This window comes from Marmota marmota, unplaced genomic scaffold (genome assembly GCF_001458135.2).
Source record: "Marmota marmota marmota unplaced genomic scaffold, marMar, whole genome shotgun sequence".
Taxonomy (NCBI): Eukaryota; Metazoa; Chordata; class Mammalia; order Rodentia; family Sciuridae; genus Marmota; species Marmota marmota.
The window spans coordinates 1,710,996-1,733,717 of NW_026000173.1; the positions used below are offsets into that span (position 1 = coordinate 1,710,996).

At 33.9% G+C, this 22,722-nt stretch overlaps 1 protein-coding gene across 3 annotated transcripts in view; it reads right to left on the reverse strand.

Annotated features, from left to right (window-relative positions):
- LOC107159928 (PZP alpha-2-macroglobulin like) overlaps positions 1–22,722 on the reverse strand; it is a 45,346-nt gene that overhangs the window by 21,562 nt on the left and 1,062 nt on the right. For all 3 annotated transcript variants that reach the window (XM_048787856.1, XM_015506575.2, XM_015506574.2), the window contains exons 2-15: positions 20,766–20,949; positions 19,491–19,650; positions 19,270–19,322; positions 18,475–18,495; positions 18,097–18,265; positions 17,568–17,652; positions 15,768–15,879; positions 15,339–15,453; positions 15,078–15,187; positions 13,891–14,052; positions 12,313–12,540; positions 12,024–12,087; positions 3,518–3,660; positions 2,147–2,296 (exon numbers count right to left, since the gene is read on the reverse strand). In XM_048787856.1, the coding sequence (XP_048643813.1) occupies positions 2,147–2,296; positions 3,518–3,660; positions 12,024–12,087; positions 12,313–12,540; positions 13,891–14,052; positions 15,078–15,187; positions 15,339–15,453; positions 15,768–15,879; positions 17,568–17,652; positions 18,097–18,265; positions 18,475–18,495; positions 19,270–19,322; positions 19,491–19,650; positions 20,766–20,949 (1,756 nt within the window). The remainder of the gene's footprint in view (positions 1–2,146; positions 2,297–3,517; positions 3,661–12,023; positions 12,088–12,312; positions 12,541–13,890; positions 14,053–15,077; positions 15,188–15,338; positions 15,454–15,767; positions 15,880–17,567; positions 17,653–18,096; positions 18,266–18,474; positions 18,496–19,269; positions 19,323–19,490; positions 19,651–20,765; positions 20,950–22,722) is intronic.

Here is a 22,722-nt window from a genome sequence, read left to right on the forward strand (position 1 = left end):
TTGGACAGACCAATGTTTTCTAAGTTATTATTCAAAGAAAGTAAGCTTCAATATTTCTATAACTTAAAAAGCTGAAATCTCCATTTATGTTTATGATACCTTCTCACCTCCATAACACTCAAAACTTTGTATGCAACCAAAACAACCACTAAATTTATATGACTAAACAGGGTAAATATAAATATTGAGAAGAGACTAAATTCCCTTAATACATGCTGAAAATAATAGCTTAGAATAGACTACCATCAATAGGAAGTGTAAAAAAATTAGGTGTGTTTCCAAAGAAAACACTCAGAGAAAAAAAATCCCTTTTCCAGGTTAACTGTTATAATTAAGAAGAGAAATATAATTGCTCTTCAGTGTGATAGTTATTAATGAGGAAGTATTTTGAACTATTAAAATACTAAGGTAGAGAAGAACTTTGGTTATGTGCTTCATGCTGAAGGACATTAATTTGGATGAATAAAAACAGGACAAGTATATTTGGTATAGTTACTTCACAGGTTTAAAAATTCATATATATTAGGGACTAGGATTGTGGCTCAGTTGTAGAACGTTTGCCTAGCATGAGCTGGGCCCTGGGTTTGATCCTCAGCACCACAAAAAATAAATAAAATAAAGGTATTGTGTTCAAATACAACTAAAAAAATAAATATTTTTTAAAAATTCATATATATGAAGCAGAAACTAGAACAAACACAAAATAAACTTTAATATTACCGATTTACCTCCCAACATAGAAAAATAGCAATAATTCCCCTCCAGGCATATTAATCAGTCCTTTTAAATGTTGATTCATGAGGTAGTTAAAGCCATAAAATTTAGTATAACTTTAAAAAATTTGTTTTTTTTTAAGATATACGTGACAGTAGAATGTATTTTGACATATCATACATACATAGAGTATAAATTATTCTAATTAGAATCCCATTCTTGTGCCTGAACATAATGTGGAGTTGGTCTACCATAACTTTTTGATAATGATGAACTCACAAATTTTTTTCACATTATGCTGAAAATTTTCAAAATATAAATAACCTAGTTTTCTATTTAGAACTTGGGAGATGTAGTTTCTAAAAATGTCCCTTCCTTTGGTAATCGTTCTTTGAAAAACTATTTATTTGTCAGTATTTCTTCCAAATGGTATTAACCATTTTTCTGAGTCACATATAGTCTTTTAGGTATTACCCCTCAATAATGACAGTTCTGTAAGGACAAGGACTGTGATACATTTATTTCTTTTTCCTCTGCTCCTGCAAGAGATCCAGCACATAGTGGGCTTGAAACAATACCAACAACAATGATAAGATAATAAATAAATAAGCATGACATGTCAGGAGTTAATACCAAGAATTATTATAATTACAGAAAAAAGCAGAAAATTAAAATTTTAGTGAATCAGTGTTGTTAACAAAGATGCAGTAGGACATTTTTTAAAAATTGAAAATAATTGTGAATTACTTATTAACATTTTCACAGATCCCAAGGAACATGGAGACATGAATGGATCTGTTAGAAGGTACATGACTTCCTTAATGCTTTCAAATATTAATTTTGTAGCAAGCTGATTTATTCCTGAGACCAAAATTATTTTATTTAGACAGAAGTCATATTATCTAATACTTTTAGCAACTCATTAATCCATTTTCCTTTTTGAGCATGACTGTCTCATAAGTGAGGAATCTTAACAAAATGTAGCTTTCATGAAGATTATTGAAGACATTAAAATGAAGACATTAGATTTGATTCCTTACAGAAATAGAAGAATAGAAATATTGAGAAGAGACTAAATTCCTTTAATACATGCTGAAAGTAATAGCTTAGAATAGAATAGGAAGAATCAAAACTTGCAGGCAGAGTTTCAGAATCACATCTCAGTTATGCCACTTACTTCTGGGTAATCTTGCACAAACATCACAACTGCTCCAAATCTTAGTTTTGTCATCTTAAAATGGGGCTATTACTTATTTTCTGGGATTTGGAAAAGTAAGTGAGAACAACCCCTATGTGGGACAGGGAGAGACTATCAAGGACTACTCAAGTGGTAAGTACCTTTATTATCACATTTTACTTTCAATAGAGGCTTCTCTTGCTCTGAGCCCTTTTCACGGTCCTTGCTGATCCCTGAACTCTGACTGGCACTCACCGAGGATGCAGAGAGCTCAGCTTCAGGCCTCATGAGCAGCACACTTTGGTCCACAGCACGGATGGCGCAGAGGGACTGAGGAGAAGCTGTGATTCTCAGGTGGGCATGTGAGGCTGGAAGAGTTTGTGCAGGGCTGAAGCTCAAATCCACCTGTGAATTTGAAAGAAAGGTCAAAAAAGCCAGTTTCTTGATTTAATCATGTCTTTACATGCGTTTCTTCAGTCATCCTTACATTCAGCTTTATATGACCTCGTCAGGAATGTCAGTTGAGGACCTCTTTTCACATCTTTTCTTCATTGTTTATTGAAAAAAAATTATTTTTTTCCTTACTGTCAATTACATTTATTTAATTTAGGTAGGCTCTAGAATGTTCAGGGAACAGGAGTCCTTGGAGAAATGCCAACCCTTTGAAATATAACCACATCAGTTAAATTTGGCCAAAGGTTTGTTTTTGTTTTTGTTGTTGTTGTTATTTTTAGATGTTACATGACAGTAGAGTGTGTTTTGACAAATTTTACATTCATAGAGTATAATTTGTTCTAATTAGGATCCCATTCTTGTGATTGTATATGATGTGGAGTTTCACTGGTCGTGTATTCATATATGAACATAGGAAAGTTATGTCCAATTCATTCCACTGTCTTTCCTATTCCCATCTACCTTTCCTTTTCTTCATTCCCCTTTGTCTAATCCAGTGAACTTCTATCACTCTCCCCCATTGTGTGTTCATTTTCATATCGGAGAGAACATTCAGCCTTTGAGATTGGCTTACTTCACTTAGCCTAATAGTCTCCAATTTTATTCATTTACTGGAAAATGCCATATTTTCATTCTTTTTTATGGATAAGTAATATTCTATTGTGTGTGTTTACACACATATATATGTAAATACATACACATCACATTTTCTTTATCAATATATCTGTTTAAGGACACCTAGGTTGGTTCCATAGCTTAGCTATTGTGAAGAAAATGTTTATTCAATATATCAGTCTTGTCCCAAGACATTAAATTTGACATCACAAAGATAGATAGCTTGTTTGAATTTTAGAAACCCATCAATGCTTCTGGTATATGAAAGGTGTCTCTAGTTATTTTTATTTGTCCTACAGCTGTTTGGAACTTCTGAGTCTTAACCTTATATATGCATATAATGGAGTCAGCATAGAGCTGATACAAAAATGAATTATATTGTATGTGGTAGTAATTTAAAAAGTGCTATAGTTGAAGCCTGAAGTTTTGACTCTGCCATTAACTTATTGGGAACCACTGAACAACTCACTTCACTCTTCTGGCCCAGTTTTCTTTGGGGTAAAATTGATAATAGTATCATTTATTTGTGTTCTTATCATTTTATATTGAATCACTTACCTTGTTGGCTAAGCAATTTTCAATCTCAAAATTCTCAGAATCTCCAATAACTTCTCCATCTGGTAAAATGGTAAAGAGGAACACTCGTGCAATGGGAGCGATATCCAATTCCACAGAGAGAGACAGGAAAAAACTGCCTTTCACTGGAGCATGGAGAGAGTGGGAAACATGGTGGTGGTTTAGACCAACTGTTGCTTGGTTTCACCCAGTTCAGAACTGTGTCTATGCATTCAGTGGCTTAATCTCTTTAAATATTGTTGTAGTTATTTGGTGATATTAATAGGCTGATGTCTCCCTCATGACTTCAGTTGTAGACTAAATTAACAAAATTCCTTTCACTTACATCTTTCTTCATCTGATTTTCCACCTGATGCCTAAATCAACTTAAATATTAATAGTTTCAAGTTGCTCCATATATGCATGATAAATGAAGACCATTTTATTTAGACTTCAGACTAGAGGTGATTTTCAACTTAAATATAGTGCTAGAATTGATAACATGTATTTTTCAAATATGTGACTTTTAAAAATCTCAGAATATGAAGAAATTAATGGCCATTAGACTTCCTAAGAGAAAATGTAGATATTTGACTTTTCATTGCAGTTTTAAGCTCTTACAAGTCCTATTAATGTTTGTCTACCAGAAGTGTTAAATGATACTCAGTTACACTTTGAAAAGCACATTAAAATTTAAGACTAGCTAAGAGGAAAAAAAGGATAGATGTAATATTTCTAGTTTCTGAATGGTTCAATGCTGACTTGAGTTTATGACCCACATTTATCTGAATAAAAGAAATTTAAAAAGCCAAACAATTTGTTTAATGATAACAAAGAGTTTGGAATATTGGTTCACAAAAGAAGAACAGAAGGGGCTAGGGTTGTGGCTCAGTGTACTGTGCTCGCCTAGCACACATGAGGCACTGGGTTCGATCCTCAGCACCACATAAAAATGAAATAAAGATTGTGTGTCCACCTACAACCAAATAATAAATATTAAAAAAGGGCAGAAAACAATCTGTCATTTGTTCCATATCTTCCCTCCTCTTCTCCACATCCTGTACCCAGACACCTAGCTATAAGTCTTCAAAGTCCTGTGCTTCCAAGTTCTCCATTTACATATTCTTGATACAATTAGACTACACATAGAACAGCAGAGTCTCTAGCCATTGTTGAAATTCAAAATATCATAGGACAAGAATGTCATAATTGTTGAGAAATTACAACTGATTTTTCCCTTTTGACTATAAGAGTTTAAAAATATCCTTCAGGAAATTTTATAAAGTATTACATTAGGATGAAAAATCTAATGTACAACATGAATATTATAGTCAATAAAATTATACTGTATTTGGGATTTCTGCTGAGTAGGTTGTAGCTGCCCTTGGTATATACACAATAAAATGGGCAACCAGGTGAGATAATGTAATATATTTATTTGCATCACTATACTCACCATTTTTTACCTACATTATTCCATAACATCATGTTGCATACCTTAAATATATACAGATAAAATTTATTATTTTAAAAAGTGTCTTAAAGCCCTGCTATCGGTGAAGCTCAGTTAAAAACTGTATAACTCTGTATATAATAGGGATTTTCCCCAACCCTATGTAAACTTTACTTTAACTTAACATTGTTTACTGTGAGGTGCTTACACAGCAAAACTCTAAATTTGGGAGGAAATGGGGTTTCTGATGTCTCTTAGGCAGTGCCGTGCCATTCATATCATTGTCCAATTGGACAGATCAAATTTTAGTTCTGATCTTGAAAAAGAAATAAATTACCACTCTAAAAGGAGTGAAATTTCAGCCCTTCTGTCACTTGAGCTAAACATAGAAAGCAAAGTAGACTGATATGCCATAAGGTCAGAAAGAGAAGTGAGAACAGACATCTTTTTTTGCAAAGAATAATTTAAAGAAATTAACCCATTATTACTGACATTTGTAAAGGTTTTGTTATTTAAAATTTGTATTCTGAATTTTAAACAGACTCAAAAATAGTTCTGAAATTTGAGGAATTTGGATGCTGTACAGAATAGTGTTAAATAGAAGAAAAAGTAGGCCCTAATCTTCATCATGTGGGATTAGGCCCCAACTTCCTTAATAAGACTCCTATAGCACAAGAATTAAAACCAAGAATCAATAAATGGGATGGACTCAAACTAAAAAGTTTCTTCTCAGCAAAAGAAACAATCTGTGAAGTGAATAGAGAGCCTACATCTTGGGAGCAAATCTTTACCCCTCATACATCAGATAGAGCACTAATTTCTAGGGTATTATATAGAACTCAAAAAGCTAAGCACCAAAAAAAAAAAAAAAAAACCAAAAACAAAAAACAAATAAACCAATCAATAAATGGGCCAAGGATATGAACAGACACTTCTCAGAAGAGGATATACAATCAATTAACAAACATATGAAGAAATGTTCATTATCTCTAGCAAAATAAAAAATAAAATCAATAAAATTAGAGAAATGCAAATCAAAACTACTCTAAGATATCATCTCACTGCAGTAAGAATGGCAACTATTATGAAGACAAATAACAATAAATGTTGGCAAGGATGTGGGGGGAAAAGGATACACTCATACATTGCTGGTGGGACTGCAAATTGGTGCAGCCAATATGGAAGGCAGTATGGAGATTCCTTGAAAAACTGGGAATGGAACCACCATTTGACCCAGCTATCCCTCTCTTCCATCTATACCCAAAGGACTTAAAAACAACATACTACAGTGACACAGCCACATCAATGTTTATAGCAGCATAATTCACAATAGCTAAACTGTGGAACCAGTTTGGATGCCCTTCAGTAAATGAATGGATAAAAAAATGTGGCATATATATACACAATGGAATATTACTCTGCAATAAAAGAGAATAAAATCATGGCATTTTCAGGTAAATGGATGGTGTTGGAGAAAATAATACTAAATGAAGTTATCCAATCCCCAAAAAACAAATGTTGAATGTTTTCTCTGGTATAAAGTGACTGACCCATAATGGGGTAAGGAGGGAGAGCATGGGAGGAATCGATGAACTCTAGATAGGGCAGAGGTTTGGGAGGAGAAGGGAGGGGGCAGGGGGTTAGCAATGATGGTAGAATGTGATAGACCTCATTATCCAAAGTACATGTATGAAGACATGAATTGGCATGAACATACTTTATATACAGAGATATGAAAAATTGTGCTCTATATGTTTAATAAGAATTGTAATGCACTCCATTGTCATGTATTTAAAAAAATAAAATCAATTAAAAAAGAAAAAGAAGAATAGTGCTAGAAAATACAGGAGAAACTCAATGCTTTTGTATTATTGATAATATATATTAAATAGTTCTGCAAATTATTATCTTAACAAGAGGACAGCAAATGTTGCTGCTAACACATAAGACAGGCTTTATCTTCAGATGTGCAGAATTGTTTCTTTTTCCTATTGTAATCCCTTATTCCCACCTGGATCTGTTTTTTATCCTTATCTTTATTTTATTTTGCTTTAAGTTTCTACAATTTTTCTCCTACATATGTTACAATAAATCCCTGAACTAGATTTGCTTTTTGCTCTCATATTTCCTGTTAAAACAGAAACTTCTAGCAACTATTATTGTGAAATGGGCATATGATTGCATATATTGAGTACTGATTTATAACTGTTTTCATAGATTCCCGATCATATTAGCTAATTAATTGAACATGTTTTTTAAAGTTCTTTGAATGACATTTCTGCAATAAAAATAATCCGTATTTTATTAAAAAAAAAAGATAACAATGGGAGCCAATCCAATTGATCAATTAAAAGAGTCAAACAAGTGGTGAACAAATTTGTTCTTTAATTACAGAGAGGGTTTTTAATGATTTTTTATGGAGAGCAATTGCATAAGTAATAACAATTAAAACATACAATTACAATTGTTTTCTAATAAATAATTGATTTGATAATTGATTTTATTTTCCAAATTGGTAGGAAGAGGAATCATAAAAATGAAAGAAAATGTTAGACACAGAACAAATTCAAATAGTCATTAAATTTAGCTAAGCGGTGAGGTGTAGGTTGGCAAAATGTTTGCCTTAGGTTAAAATTTAATTACTACAGTGTTCATGGGTTCTTTCTTCAGTGGTCTAATCCTTCACATGGATTGAATTAGAATAGAAAACAACCATGGTTCCCTTCTCCCAACTTATTCATGAAGTACTTAGACTTTAAAAAGGTTTTTATTTTAGTGTCCAATAGAAGAGATGAACTACAGTGAATAAACTAGTTACCTTAAAAGAGTATCTGAGGGTTTTCAAGATGGTGGAATAGAGGCAGTCATTTTCCTGGCTGCTGCATGGATTGAAACCAAGAAAGCAGACAGGCAGCTTTCTCAGCAAGTTGGGCAAACAAAAAGAGTGGGGGACTTTTCTGGAATTTAAAACTGGGCATTCAAAGCAGATCAGGACTCAGGAGGTCAGATGTAATAAAATAAGGATGAAATCCCCAGCAGCACAGTCTGAAGCACCAGCGGCCAGACACGAAACACCAGCCAGAGTGGTCCCTCCTGAGCATGGTGGAGGGATAAAGGAGTTAAAGGAACCCACATTTTTAGGGAGGCCTGAGGCGTATCTGGGTATGGGGCATTTAGAGATCAAGGACATTGCCCAGCAAATCTGAAAGACTTGCTGCACAATATCCATGTGTGGGAAAAGAAGCCTCCATCTCTCCAGGCAGCGTGCAGAGGACAAAGGAAGGATCCATTTTGCAGCCCCTGTGTGGGGACCAGCAGCTGAGGGGGCTGATTCCTGGCAAATCTGAGTTTGGTCCCAAATACAGACCCATAAACACACACTGCATGGCATAGAGTGTGCTTAAGTGACCAGAAAAAAAATCAAATGTGGAGAGAAATTTACACCAGGGACAATTGGTTGTGAAAATCCACCCAGCTTTACCTTTCCCCCTCCAATGGCTGGAAACTATGAAGGCAGGGGCACAAGTGTTTGAAGACTGAACCCAAGACCAGGAAATGTGGGATCTGAAGGTGACAACCACCAATGCAAGAATTGGGTCCCCCGACCACATGGGTGGAACCCAGGAGAGAACCCTGGGATACAGTCTTCCAACATGGACCAGCAAGTAGCGGACACTAGAGGTGCACTGATTTAAAATCTCCAGACCAGTTGGCACTCAGCAAAGAGCCTAGATCCCACCTAAGCCTAAACTATGCCTCCAGGAATTCTACCTGTGGGATTACCACTGTCATTCCAGCAATCTAAAGGGTGGAACATCACACTCTGGGTGCCCCCACCTAAAACTGCTGAGAAGAGAAACTGAGAATCTTTTTGAACTCCAATGGAAAGAATTCTTTAACTTTTCACAAGATTTTTTAAAAATTCTTTTTCTCTGTTTAATTGTGACCTTGATGATAAATGGACATTCCCATTTCTAGCATTTTTGAAGCTAGTCATTTTTCATGGATTAGTTTTTTTTTGTGAACTAGAGTGTTTGATTGGTATAGTTTTGTTTTGTATTCTTCTACTTTTTATTTTAAAAAATTTTTAATTTATATGTTTTTTCTCCTGTTTTTTTTTTTAATTTATACGTTTTTTCTCCTCGATTCTCTCCTTTCTTCTGCTAACAGCCAATCTCTATTATTGTCTCTTTCATTCTTCCTTTAATTTTTTACTTCTTCCTCTCTCTTCCTCATAATCATCCCATCCTATATCATTTCTGTTCTCTCTCTGCCCATCATTTGAAATTATAAATCCTTTTGCAAACTTGCTGTTTTTATTGTAGGCAGTAACTGATCATATAATTTATGTTTATTATGATAATTAACATTGTAGATGTCATAGTAGGAACTATTTGGTTTAATGTTGTAAATTGTTTGCATTGGTGGTTCTTATTATTTGTCTTCCCCTAAACAGTGAGGTACTGGAAACCTTCAAAGACACCATTTAAGTCCACAGGATAGAAACTCTAACCATCTAACAGTATAAATCTGAGGCAGTAAACACACAAACAATGTGAAAAAGCAAGGGAACAAATCACCCCAAACAAACCTAGATACTCCAGTAACAGAATCCATCAACATCACAGTGGATGAAATGTCAGAGAAGGAGATTAGAATGTACATAGTTAAACTGATTTGATAAGTAAAGGACAGTATAAGAAATAAAATGAAAGAGAAAATACATGAATTGTACCTCCTCAATAAAGAGGTGGAGATTCTGGGGAAAAAATGAGCAGAAATCCTTAAAATGAAGGAAACAATAAACCAAATTTAAAATTTAATAGAAAGCATCACCAACAGACTAGACCACTTGGAAGACAGAACCTCAGACAATTAAGACAAAATATGTAATCTTGAAAATAGAGTTTACCATGGAGAAAAGATGTTAAGAACTTATGAACAGAACTTCCAAGAACCATGGGATAACATGAAAAGACAAAATTTAAGATTTACCAGATAGACGAAGGCATGGAGATACAAACCAAAAGAATGCACAATCTTTTCAATAAAATAATAATAGAAATTTTCCCAAACCTAAAGAATAAAATGGAAAATCAAATATAAGAGGCTTATAGGACTCCAAATGTACAAAAATACAACAGACCTACACCAAGGCACATTATAATGAAAATGCTTAACGTATAGAATAAGAATATAATTTAAAAGGCTGCGAGAGAAAAATATCAGATTATGTATAGGGGAGAAACCCATTCAGATCCTAGCTGATTTCTCAACCCAGACCCTCAAAGCTAGGAGGTTCTGGAATAACATATACCAAGCTCTGGAGAGAAAATGAATGTCAACCAATAATCCTATATTCAGCAAAATTAAGCTTCAGATTTTAAGATGAAATAAAAACCTTCCATGATAAACAAAAGTTAAAAAGAAATTACAGCAAGAAAGCCAACACTACAGAACATTCTTGGCAAAGTATTCCATGAGGAGGAGATGAAAATCAACAATGAAAATCTGCAAAGAAAGAAACTACACTAAAGGAAACGTCAATCAAAGGAGAAACCAAGTCAAGTTAAAAAGCAAAATGACCAGGAATACAAACCATGTCTCAATAATAACTCTGAATGTTAATGGCCTAAACTTATCAATAAAAAGACACAGACTGGGTGATTGGATTAAAAAACAAGACCCAAAAATATGCTGTCTCCAAGAGACTCATCTCATAAGCAAAGATATCCATAGATTGAAGGTGAAAGGATGGGAAAAAAACATATCACTCACTTGGATCACCTAAACAAGCAGGGGTTTCTATCCTCATATCAGATAAGGTGGACTTTAAGCTAAAGTTAATAAGGGACAAAGAAAGCCATTTCATACTGTGTTAAGGGAATCATACATCAACAAGACATAATAATCATAATGTTTATGTCCCAAACAATGGAGCATCTACGTACATCAAACAAACCCTTCCCAATTTCAAGAATCAAATAGACCACAACACAATAATATTGGGTAATTTTAACATGCCTCTGTCACTGTATAGATCTTCCAAACAAAACTAAATAAAGAAGCTATAGAAGTAAAACATACAATTGATAATTTAGACTTAACAGACATTATAAAATATTTTACCCATCAATGACAGAATACACTTTATTCTCAGCAGCACATGGATCCATCTTTAATATAGAACATGTTATAAGTAAGTTATCACATACGTTGGCACACAATTGTAATATTATATTAATATATTTCTAACATCCATAAGGGTTATTTTGATAACTCCCTTTCCATTAATATTAATTTTTGTGTTCTTTTTATTGATTAGATTTTTATCAAATTTTATTTGTATTATTTCTTTTCTATTTCATATATTTTTGTTCTTATTCTTTATTTTTTCCTTCCTAATACATAATTTGAAAGTAATTTTATTGTTATTCTGGCTTCTTTTTGATATGAGTACTTTGTTATAAATGTTCATCTGAGTACTTTCATCACAAAGATCCTGATATTTTAAGCTTTAATTATCACTTAGTTCAAAGCACTTTTTATTTACTTTTCTTGTGCTTTCTTACTTGACCTCTAGATATTTATAAATGCCATTTAATTTTGAAATAGTTGACATGTGGGGGTGGGTTTCTATATATCTTAAGGTGATTGACTTCTAATGTAATAAATCATGAAGGGTACACGCTGCATGATTTCAAATTAAAAAAAAGTAATGGAAGTGCTTTTTTATATTGATCGTATTGGTTACATACATGTCAAAATTGATCAAATTGCATACTTCAAATATGTGCATTTTATTGTACCTCATTTTTACCTCAACAAAGCTATGGGGGGAAAAGAGTGTCTGATCTACAGTAGGCAGTCAAACGTGTCTATTGACCATTTAAAAAGATGCCAAAGAATCATAAGGAATTTCTATATTTTTCTTATTGTCTTTCTTCTTGTTATGAGGGAATAATAAAAATAATTTCTCCATTTGTGAACTGTCACTGAGGGGTAAGAATAAATGTGTTAATGAACAAATGGGGAGATGGGTTTGAGGGTACTCACTGTCTCCTGACTCCACAGACAGAGCATGGGTCCCTGATCTGACTATGCTTCCCTTAGCCATGATCTGAAATGAAAAATCAACAGAAAAGAGACTTGACATCTTTGACCTTGACCCACTTTGGTTTGTTGAGTCTGCTGGAGGGAATCAACCTGATGAAAAGTAAGAGTCAAGGGAGCATGGATGAGAATTACTTGTGGTGCACAGGTAATTTATTGTGACATTCTTGGACCTATTGATCACTTCTGTCTACTGATAAGACCCGAATACCTTCCACTGCCTTATTCTTACCAGGTAATATAAAATGAGTTCTTTGAGCTTTCCCATGGCTTGTCCATCCAGTATATAATGTGCCTTGATATTCTGTGTTTGGCCACAGGGCAGGGTACCAGCCACAGGCTCCAGGTAAAGGTAACTCCCACTTAAGGAGAAAACATGACTTGCAGTATGCTGAGCTCCCTGGTGTTCTTCTTGGATCCATATATAGTTAAAACATGTGTTAGGTTGCTGGTGGATCACCTGATACAACAGAAAAGCAAAGAGACAAAATTATCTTGAAATTCTTTAGTTAGTTTCTTATCGAAATGAATAGTTAAAACTATGTGTCTTCTATTCTGTGTCTCCCTCATCCCTGCTGACTATTAAATACCAGAGTTGTCAGTATCCCTATGTTGAAGATATTAAAAAGAAGTCATCCACAGACTTGTCTCCTTTGTCCTGCTTCTGCTGACTTATCACTGCTTTGACATTTTGTTTTTCTTTTTTCTTCTACTTTTCAGAGCTAGAGGAATAATGATATTCAAATGGAAAGTATAAATCATCCAAACAGAAAAGAGAATCATCAGATAACTGAAATCCTTTGTAAATTGCTTTATTGAAATTATATTATGTATAAATGTAATATATTATCTTACTGACCTAAAAATTGCTTATAAATAATCCTCAGAAAATTTGCATTCATACTTCTTTTCATTATTATGATTTCCAACTTTTAAGGCCTATGTAGTTCCTGGAACTTTAAACCTTGCAGATGTTTAGCACATAATTCCATATTCCCTAAAAAGTCACTGCTCCTTAGCTCTTTTCTTGGTGCATAAATATTTTTTTCCTAAATTTATTTGACATATTTTACAGACTAATCTATTTGATCCCATAATAAAATTTCTATTTGTTTAAAAACTATTATACTTAGATACATTATACTAATAATTTACAGGTCTGTTAACTTTATGGATATTTCAACTATTTTAAGTGTAGGGACTCTGCTTATTTATCTTTTTGGTCCTAAGGAGGAGCAGGTATCCATTACATGGAAAACATTTAACATCATCACATATTTTTAAATTTAATTAGCAGGAATATTTGGAATTAGAAATAATTTAAATACTCTTTATCTAAGCTAGAATCAACAAATTGTCGTCTTTTACCACTTTTTGTTTATGATAACAAGCAAGAAAACTTTTAGCTGTAGAAATCTTTTGATCATCATCATTAGATAATATATACTAGGTGTGTGTGTATTCATGATCACTTTACAAAATACCTAAGTAGATGTGAAAATATATAACATAAATTTCATTAATAAGTGAAGCAGCTGATATTATTCAGGACCCAAATCAAATAAGATTTTTATTTACACAGTATATAAAATTTTACAAATAATACTAATGAAATTATCAGTCACTCCTATAATATCCTTTTCTAATGCCTTAATTATTTTTCATGAAATTCAATTATCCTCAAATATCTAACCTTGAAGTCTGGACTTCTTATTTCTTTCAAATGCAATGTTTGCTCTGAATATTTCATTGTTACTAATGTTATTTCTCTCTCTTTGTCCTCAGAGGGTTTATTTATTGTGGTACTTACCGTAATAAAAAGTTTGTTGGTTAAGATGTTAGTGGTATTGATTGAAAAATCTACAAGACCCTGTTCATTGGTAGTTGCATTGTAAAGATAATTGGCTTCACTTGCAGAGATGAAGATCAATTTATTGGGAATGGGAATACCTTTCCCATCCACCAGAAGCACCTATAGAAGAAAAAGTATTCGATAATTTATAGGGAAAACAAAGAGAACAGAACTCATGTGCACATATGCCTTTAATGCTGTAACTAAGTTTACTAGGAGGCTTTTCTTCCATTTGGGCTCCTCAGATGCTTCCATAACTGGTTTATTTTTGAAACTCCTTAGTATTCCTTTAAGATCAGGGAGGTTTTATTTTTTAAATTATGTTACTAGTCAGAGGTTTTTTAGTGATTACATTTGATATTTAATAATTTAGTAATTACATCTAGTGCCAAAATTATAGGAATCAACTTAAAAGGGCTGCTTTCCCCTTTTCATTTAGCAGGAGGCTAGAGTGCTTGGCTGTGCTCACTCTCCTCCTCCCTGAACAAAGCATTTCTCTGTGCTTCAGCTTCCCACTGGGGCTAGCAGTAGTGCCTCCTTCATATGTAGCAGTGAAGATTAAGTAAAGTAATCCACTTAAAATATATTAGAAGATATCTGACACATTTATTCCAAAAATATTGGTCAGTAACATTACTATTATCTCCTGAAATAATCAGCTATGGAAACCCACATGAAAATATTTCTTTTTGAGGAAAGTTAAATAATTATAAAACCAATGAAATCAATTCTTAATATAAATAAAATCAGTATTTGCCTTGCTTTATTATTCTTAAATTATATATCTTACATATTAAAACAATACAATAATAACTATGAAATGCATGATATAATAATACCTATACCTAAAATTTGAACTGTTTATTCACCTATTTCTAAGTAGAAGAACAGTTACGAAGAAGGCACTGGCAGCCATAAACTGAGAGTCACTTGTGAGAAACTGAAAATTCCAGTGCTAGCTGGGTGAGTACTTTACTCTAGATTTGTACATTTCATCAGTGATATTTACAAAGGGAAGTTCTAGTTTTTGGTTTCATGACTTTGGTCATATTGACTAATTAATAACTAATCAAGTATGGGTTACATCACTGGGCCCTGGACTTATATCAACAGGAAATTTTGCCTACTTGTGAGTTACACTATACCTGTCCAGAAAAGGGGATTCCTCGTCTAAAGTGTGAGTCCACTTTCACAAACTTGAGTTTGGTGGCAATGTTTGTGATTTCACTGGTCCCATTTCCAGTGAATATCAGGTCTGAAAAATATACAGAAAAGAGTGAATACTCTTGAAAGTTACTTTAGTCCTAAAATTTCCTTTCTATGTCAACTTTTCTCAACCTCATTTTGTTATGAGAAATAAATCAATGTTTAGTATTTTATCTCCCATACTCATTTAGTACTCAAACCTGTTCCCTCTTCTCTGATCTTGGCTTCCACTCTGAGTTTCATTTCGTAGCCCGAACTTTTAATCTGAATCAAGTTGGTTTTTATTTGTTGGGTGATACAGCCATCACTGTTGAGCTGAGAACACAAAAACAATAAATGTCAAGCTGATTAAGATGCATAGTCACTAAATTTATTTTCTTTCTAATGCCAAGGAAACTTTTTTGGGTTAAATTGTTAATTGACCTTCAGGAACCTCATATTCATTTCTGCTTTGTAATCTCTAAGGTTAATTTTTCAATGAATCTTATTGACTAAGAATAGAAATTCCTGTTTTGGATAAGGGATATTTTGGGACAAGTTTGTCGTATTATTCTCCTTCTAGCTTGTAAAATAGAGTGCCCTCCTGGCTGAAATGGTGATAGTACCAAGAAAGAACACTGAATACTAACCGGCTGACTGAATTCGTCACAGAACTCTTTCTTGTAACAATTACCATGATGAAATAGTTTTCTGCACATGCTCACAGTTGCAAGTCCTGGGACTGGTTTCCCATAGGTGTATCTATCACGTGAGAAACAAATCAGGAATTGAGAAAGACCACCTGCATTTCCCACTACCAACCCTCCACAAGCCTTATAATAGTTAGGCTGTCACATTTCTTTATCTAGCCTGCTCCCTCTGCTATTGCTTATTTGCCAGAATGAGTTTTATTCTCAAGGCTAAAAAAACTCGAGTTATCTGATTTCACAAAAGATAAAAGTGAAAGGGATCTTTATAGATCATATTCACTCCCTCAATTTACTACTTAAAAATGGGGGCTCAGTTGGGCCTGGTGGGGCATGCCTGTAATCCCAGCAACATGGAAGGCTGAGGCAGGAGGATTGCAAGTTCAAAGCCAGTCTCAGCAATTTAGTAAGGCCCTAAGTAACCTAATGACAACTTGTATTTAAATAAATAAATAGGCCTGGGGCTGTGGCTCATTGGTTAAATGTCCTTAGGTCCAATTTCCAAGAAAAAGGAAGAAAGAATTGAGGCTCAGAAAAAAAAAAGAAAAAGAAAGAATGGAAGTTCAGAAAAATAGCACACCTCAATAAAATAGTGTCACTGGTAGTGTTCTCATGACTGCTTATTTCAACCTGTTATCCTTATAGTCATAATATCAGTCACTAGATCATTTATTTTATGTGTAAGTCACTTTGTTAGAATTCTAATTATTGGCTTCTGCCCAGTAGTTTTGACCTATGATCTTTTCTATTATATTTTCAGTCAGTCTCATTAGAGCCTCCTCCTTCTTGATCCATGTCAGGATTAGTAATTATGGTATATACATGAAGAAAAGGAGAAAGTAAAATATCCTAGAGTAGAAAATTCTGAGAGAAATATTATTTGAGGCTATTAAATAATTAGTTCCATCACTGTACCAAAGAATCTATGTTAATCATTAAAGTATTTTCTTAAAATTGCCCAGTGGAGAGATTGAACATAATTAATTCAGTGTTCCATGAGAAGCAAGAAGACAGTTCCAGCCAGTGAAATGTTTAGGATCTAACAGGCCTTTTGTCTTCAATAAATTAGTGCCATAGGGAGAAACAAGGCTACAAATTTTAAGATATTAAGATATTTATAGGTTTCTATGGTTTGCTTTAAATTATTAAAGCAAAATAAAAGTACTATAGAGAGAGTAAATGGAGTTAAAATATGGAGAATTTCATAGTTTTTTTTTAATAGGTACCAGGCACATGAGGTTTCATTTTACTTTTCTGTTAACTTTTGTACTTGGTTGAAAATTTCCATCATAGAGAGTTGAAACAAAGAGTGCTTATGAGTTAAAATTGCCAAAAACAACGTGTAAACACCTCTAGACACATTCAGAAAAATTTGAGGATTTGACTATAAGTTTATAACTAATATTGAAAAATACTTTAAATTTTGCTAGTGTAATAATGGTATGTTGTAAGTGGGGAAATACCTCTATTTTTTTAGAGGTATGTATTTGGGGAAAATTTTGTGACCTCTAATTAATCTAAAATATTAAAGCAAAAATATGATACAAATATGGAAAGCTAAATATTGATTAAGGGTGTCTTTTTTCTTTTCTATATTTGTGATTTTATTAATAAGTACTCAAAGGGAAGTCAGTGGAATACTATTATAAAAGTGCTGAGGGAAACTAAATTTATTATCTATACTTAGATAAATAATTATTCAGAATTGATGCCAATTATGACAATGTAGATAAAACAACTCACATTCCACATACTGTTATTTCCACTTTTTCATCCAAGATACTGATTATCTTTGGCACTTGAACTTTGACCTCAAATTTGGGAAGCACTGTTAATAGAGATAATGATAAAAAGAGAGGCTGGTGAACATTTACTGGAAATGCAAACATTTTTGACATGTCTATAATTTTCCCTCAAATGGTACTCTGAAATGTTATATGAATTTTTCAATGCACTAACTTTAATATGGCAAGATTTAACAATCCATGCAGAACCAGTTAAAACAGACTCTAACCACAGTAGATTTTAATGACACTAACAGATGATGATAGTTGTATTTAGGTAAGAATTTTCATATTTTTCAAAGAATACTGAAATGATTTTACAAACCCTTTTGACTTTGTTTATATAATCATGATGGCTTTCTTTAGAGATAGGTTTAACTGTCTTTAATTCAAGTTCAACATACCTATGTAAAATTTAAATGATTTAAGTGAATGCATATTTTATGTACCAGAAAAGTCCTGCCCTTTCCCACTTATATTATCCATACCAAATTCCTCCACAGTGAAGGAGTGCTCTGCTGTTCCACCTGATTCTTTCTGTACCACCACTTTGTAGGAGCCCTGAATGGGCTCTGATGAGAGGGGAAAGGAGAGTTGACTCAGGCCACTTTCTAACTTGAGACTCTGCCACTGTGCAATTCTATTTCTTTTTGGGTTCTAAAGAAAAGCAAGAAGCATAGGGAGTGATAACATTAAGTTATGATGGTCCTTGAACACTACCAATAATTTTGAGGGTGGTAATTAGCATTGCCTTTGGGAAAGACACATGTAGAAGGAAGATAAAATACAATAAATTGGGCTTCAGGGAGGAGGAATATTTGAACTTTCTAACACATCAAAATACTAACTTCCTTTGAGATGCTTACCTCAAGGTATATCAGTGGAATCTATAGGAAAACAGGAAAGAAGTAATGTGGTTATTACTATGTGTTGCTATTTCCCTGAAAAATATTATTTAATAATATCACTTGAATACTTACATCCTCCAAATGAAGATATGACTATAGTATTTACTTTCACAAGAGAAGTATATTCATAGATTTATATGTCATTTTGACTTAGACCCAGTAGGAATAGAATTTCCAGAATTATTTGATTAAAAGCAAACTAAGACTATTACTTCTACTAGAAGAGAAGCGTTCAAAGAAATAATAAATGCTAAATGAGATGGCATGATTTGGTGATTACGTATTTTATACATGTATCAAATTATTATCCTGTGCTTCCTAAATATGTGTGATTACTGTGTCAATTAAAAAATGTAAAAAAAAAAGTAGCTTTGTTATTTTGTCATATGTTGAAGGCCAGTTGGAGCAAGTGATGTTCAGTAAGCACATCCAACTCTATATTGTATATATTTTCTAATATATGTATTAAATATATTATTAATAATTCATTATCCTTATTGCAGTATATTCAGAGCAATTAAATGTAGCTATTATCAGATTGATTAATTACTGTTAAAGAGAAAAGACTTCTTCATCTCCTGCCCCTCAACTTTGTCCTATATGAGACTCTAGAATTGTGGTGAGGCTGGAGTCAGGTTACAAAGGGAATATCTTTCATCATCTTGCTCTTCTTGGACCTTTCTGCCTGGCTTTGGAAGAGTAGTCCAATCTGCCCCTCCCCTCATTCCCATTTCATAGACATATGATGCTTACCAGTTCATTTTGGGGGTGAAAATTTTCATCCAGGGAGACAATACGAAATCTCACTAAAAAACAAATTATCTTGTAAGATTCATACCCAGAAAAGTAGATGATTTGGGTTATTAGTCAAGAAGATAAAGGATTGGATGATGATGACTTTGGCTGGAAAACCTGCAGGGGAGATGGCCCTTCCTTCTCAGTGTTGCCCTGGCTGAGGAAATTTCTTTACATACCTGTCTGGCCCGGTTTGTAGATGGGTTTGTCTGTCTGGACAAAGACCAGACTTTGAGCATTCTTCACCAGCACTGTGTTCTTCTTCCTGAAATCTTGTGTAGGTCCCTTTATTTGGATAGTGAGGAATCCTACCTCTGAAGAAGATAAAATCCTTGGGAGCTAAAAAACAAATATTTTATAATTGAGGAACTCTACACCCATTCCTTCTGAGTTCTTCATTATTATTTCTAACTGTTCTTTAGCTTAAAAGCAGCTTGGTAGAAAATACTATTTCTCTGGATATAGGAACAAAGACATTAACATAAGAAATAGGGGAAATTAATAAGAGCAGCCATCAGCAGAACTCAGATTAGATTATGAGAACTGTAATCTCATAACTAGATTAATCCACTTGATGAATTAATAATTTGAATGAACTACTGAGTGGGCATGGCTAGAGAATATAGGTCCTTGGAGGTGTACCCTTGGTGACTATATCTTGTCCCTGACTCCTCTGCCTCTCTATCTCTTTCTGTCTCCGTCTTTCTCTGCTTCCCAGATGCTACAAGGAGAGTAGCTTTGTTTTGCCACACTCTTTTGCCATGATGTCCTGTCTCACCTCATGCCCAGAACAATGGTGTCAGCCAACTATGGTCGCTATGTCTGAAACCATGAGCCGAAATAAACTTTTCCTTCTCTAAATTGTCATCTGGCATTTTGGTCACAGAACAAGAAGTTGACTGATATAGACTTCTAGTTATTAAAACACATTTCTTTTAACTGAGTCTATGAATATTCCTTGTCCTGAAAAAAAATATGAGAGAATATAAGAACTGAGCATGACCCATTAGTCAACCTCAAAGAGGTACTGGATGTTTGGAGTATTTTGCAGGATTGAAACATTCAGATGACATCTAACATGCATCACAAGAAAAAAATGCACTGAATGCAGAATTATCTTTGCATAATCTGCTCCTAGGCAATGTCCAATCCTGACTCTTTCAGAGAAAATCATATGTCAAAACTGGAAAACTCCTCCATGTTATACTATTTTTGTGGGCAACAGGATTTTTGTTTAGGAATTAAACTAAACTTTGGCATTTAGAAAATATTTTCCCCCTACTCTAGTGGAAGATGCATGCTTTGTAGCTGAGAAGTTACAGTCTATGGTCTTTGTGGAAGACCTAACAACATTCTTAAAGTGATTACTTGGGATTGAACACCAGGTTCCTATCACCAGGACTAGCAGAATTCATTGAGACAGGCATTGCAGCCAGTACTCTAGTAGTACTCACAGTGAAGGAGATGCAATGGAATAAGTCCTTCTCCACCACCAGGTCAGTAAAGAGGCTTCTGTTTTCCCTTAGAGACTCCAGAGAAGCACTGATAGTTACTGTCTCATTCAAGTGGCTAAGAAGGAGGCAGGCCTTCTCAGGGGTCACAGTGTGGAGAAGAGAGGGGACCAGCACCATATAATGTCTGGGAAGGTAAGAGGTTAAATCAGATACAAACCTATAATAATAAGCATTGTCTTCTGTGTTCTCCAGAACAATAGTTATTTATAGCTGTAATTGGTTCTGTACCAAGAGTCAATAAACCAAGAGCAATAAGATGGTGATTCTGTAGTTAATTTGCAATTAAGAACTATTATTTTCTTATATCTTGTACTACTTTTGCCCATACATCATCAACATGAACTCATATCTTAATTTTTTTTAAATAGGAAACTTGGTACAAGAATCCTAATATTGCTTTGTTATGTAAAGAGCAGAGAGTTGGAGGGGAGAATACCAAAGGTATTTGATCTGTGGAATACAGAAGTGAAGTTTGTTTCCTCATTCTCCAGGTGGTCTACTCCTAAACATCAATCTTTCTTTATGTGTTTTGAAGAATTTCTTGGCAAAAAAAAATATGTCATGAATTTTTAGGGTCACTCTTAAATAATGTAAATCTCATATTTTTTTTTTTGCATGACTACTAAGTTTTTATTATAAAAAAAGAGAAGGTCATGGTAATTACGTAACTTACCCATGGTCATTCAACTTGTACTTCTCATCTAACTCTTCCCTGGCACCTGAATTTTCTGAGATCTTGTGTACTGTTCTTTCAAGCATCTGATACATGATAAACATTATTTTTTGCCTTCCCATCCAGCTTTTTTCCTCTAGTTCTTTGATCTCAGTAGGAAAGGAGACATAAGTGTATAATTGACTCAATATACTATTTTTTTAAAAATTTTAAGCCTACTTGATAACAACTTAAAATTTAATTATATACATATTTGATATTTTAAACAACTATTTCATAAGGGTTTGGTTAATATTCAATCTAATAGATACTGAAGTTGGGACCCACTGAGGTTGAGTAATTTGCCCAAGATTTCACCTGCAGTTAGCCACCACAATGTTTCAATATATTACTCAACCATGAATGTTTGCATTTTAAATATTTGCCTTTGGAGTAGGAGCTAAATTTTGTAAATATTAAACTGATAACTTTTAATTTACTATTTTCACCTGTTATTTGAAACTTTAGTCTCCTGGAATCTTACTGTCCCTAGAAGAGGGAAACAGATACTTTGTCTCTTTGTCACTCTCTCAATTCTCACATCAAAGTCTAACTCTGGAGAGATAAGATAAGGATTTCTTCACTGTGTAGAGAAAAATCCCTTTCTGTTTATGATAACTAGATTTACTGCTATTTGCTAAAAGGTGGGCATAATGATTTTCAATGGATGGGATAATCCTGTGTAGTGTAGACTGCATTTGAGGATACAAACTGCTTTGTATTTCCGAACCCAATAAATGCCTCTTGCTTTATTCATTCAACCTGCACTCAGAACACCAAATAATCTCTACCTATAATCAAATGCTATCTGGATGGGGAGCAGTGGGAGTTGATGTATCTGCAGTTGCAGATGAAGTAGAAGAATGTTGGGAGAGAAATTCACCTGTATTGTTTGATGAAAAAATGTGCAAAAAGGAAGCCTAAGAAAGACAGAAAAGTTAGTTGATCAGAGTACTAATTCCTGCTTCCCATACTTTGGCCTGAACAGGACCAATTGTGACAGATGAATAAGGTAACAACAGATGGAGGGTCCTCTTACCTCTCTACCAATTTTGAACTCTGGAGGTTGTCCTCTATAAGTCTGAAATGTAGCTTCACCAAAGTCATCTGGCAGTACAGTGTGTGTAGGCAAAGGAGGGTTAGAAGTTTAACCTCCTCAGGACACCTCAGTGTGTATGTTTTCTT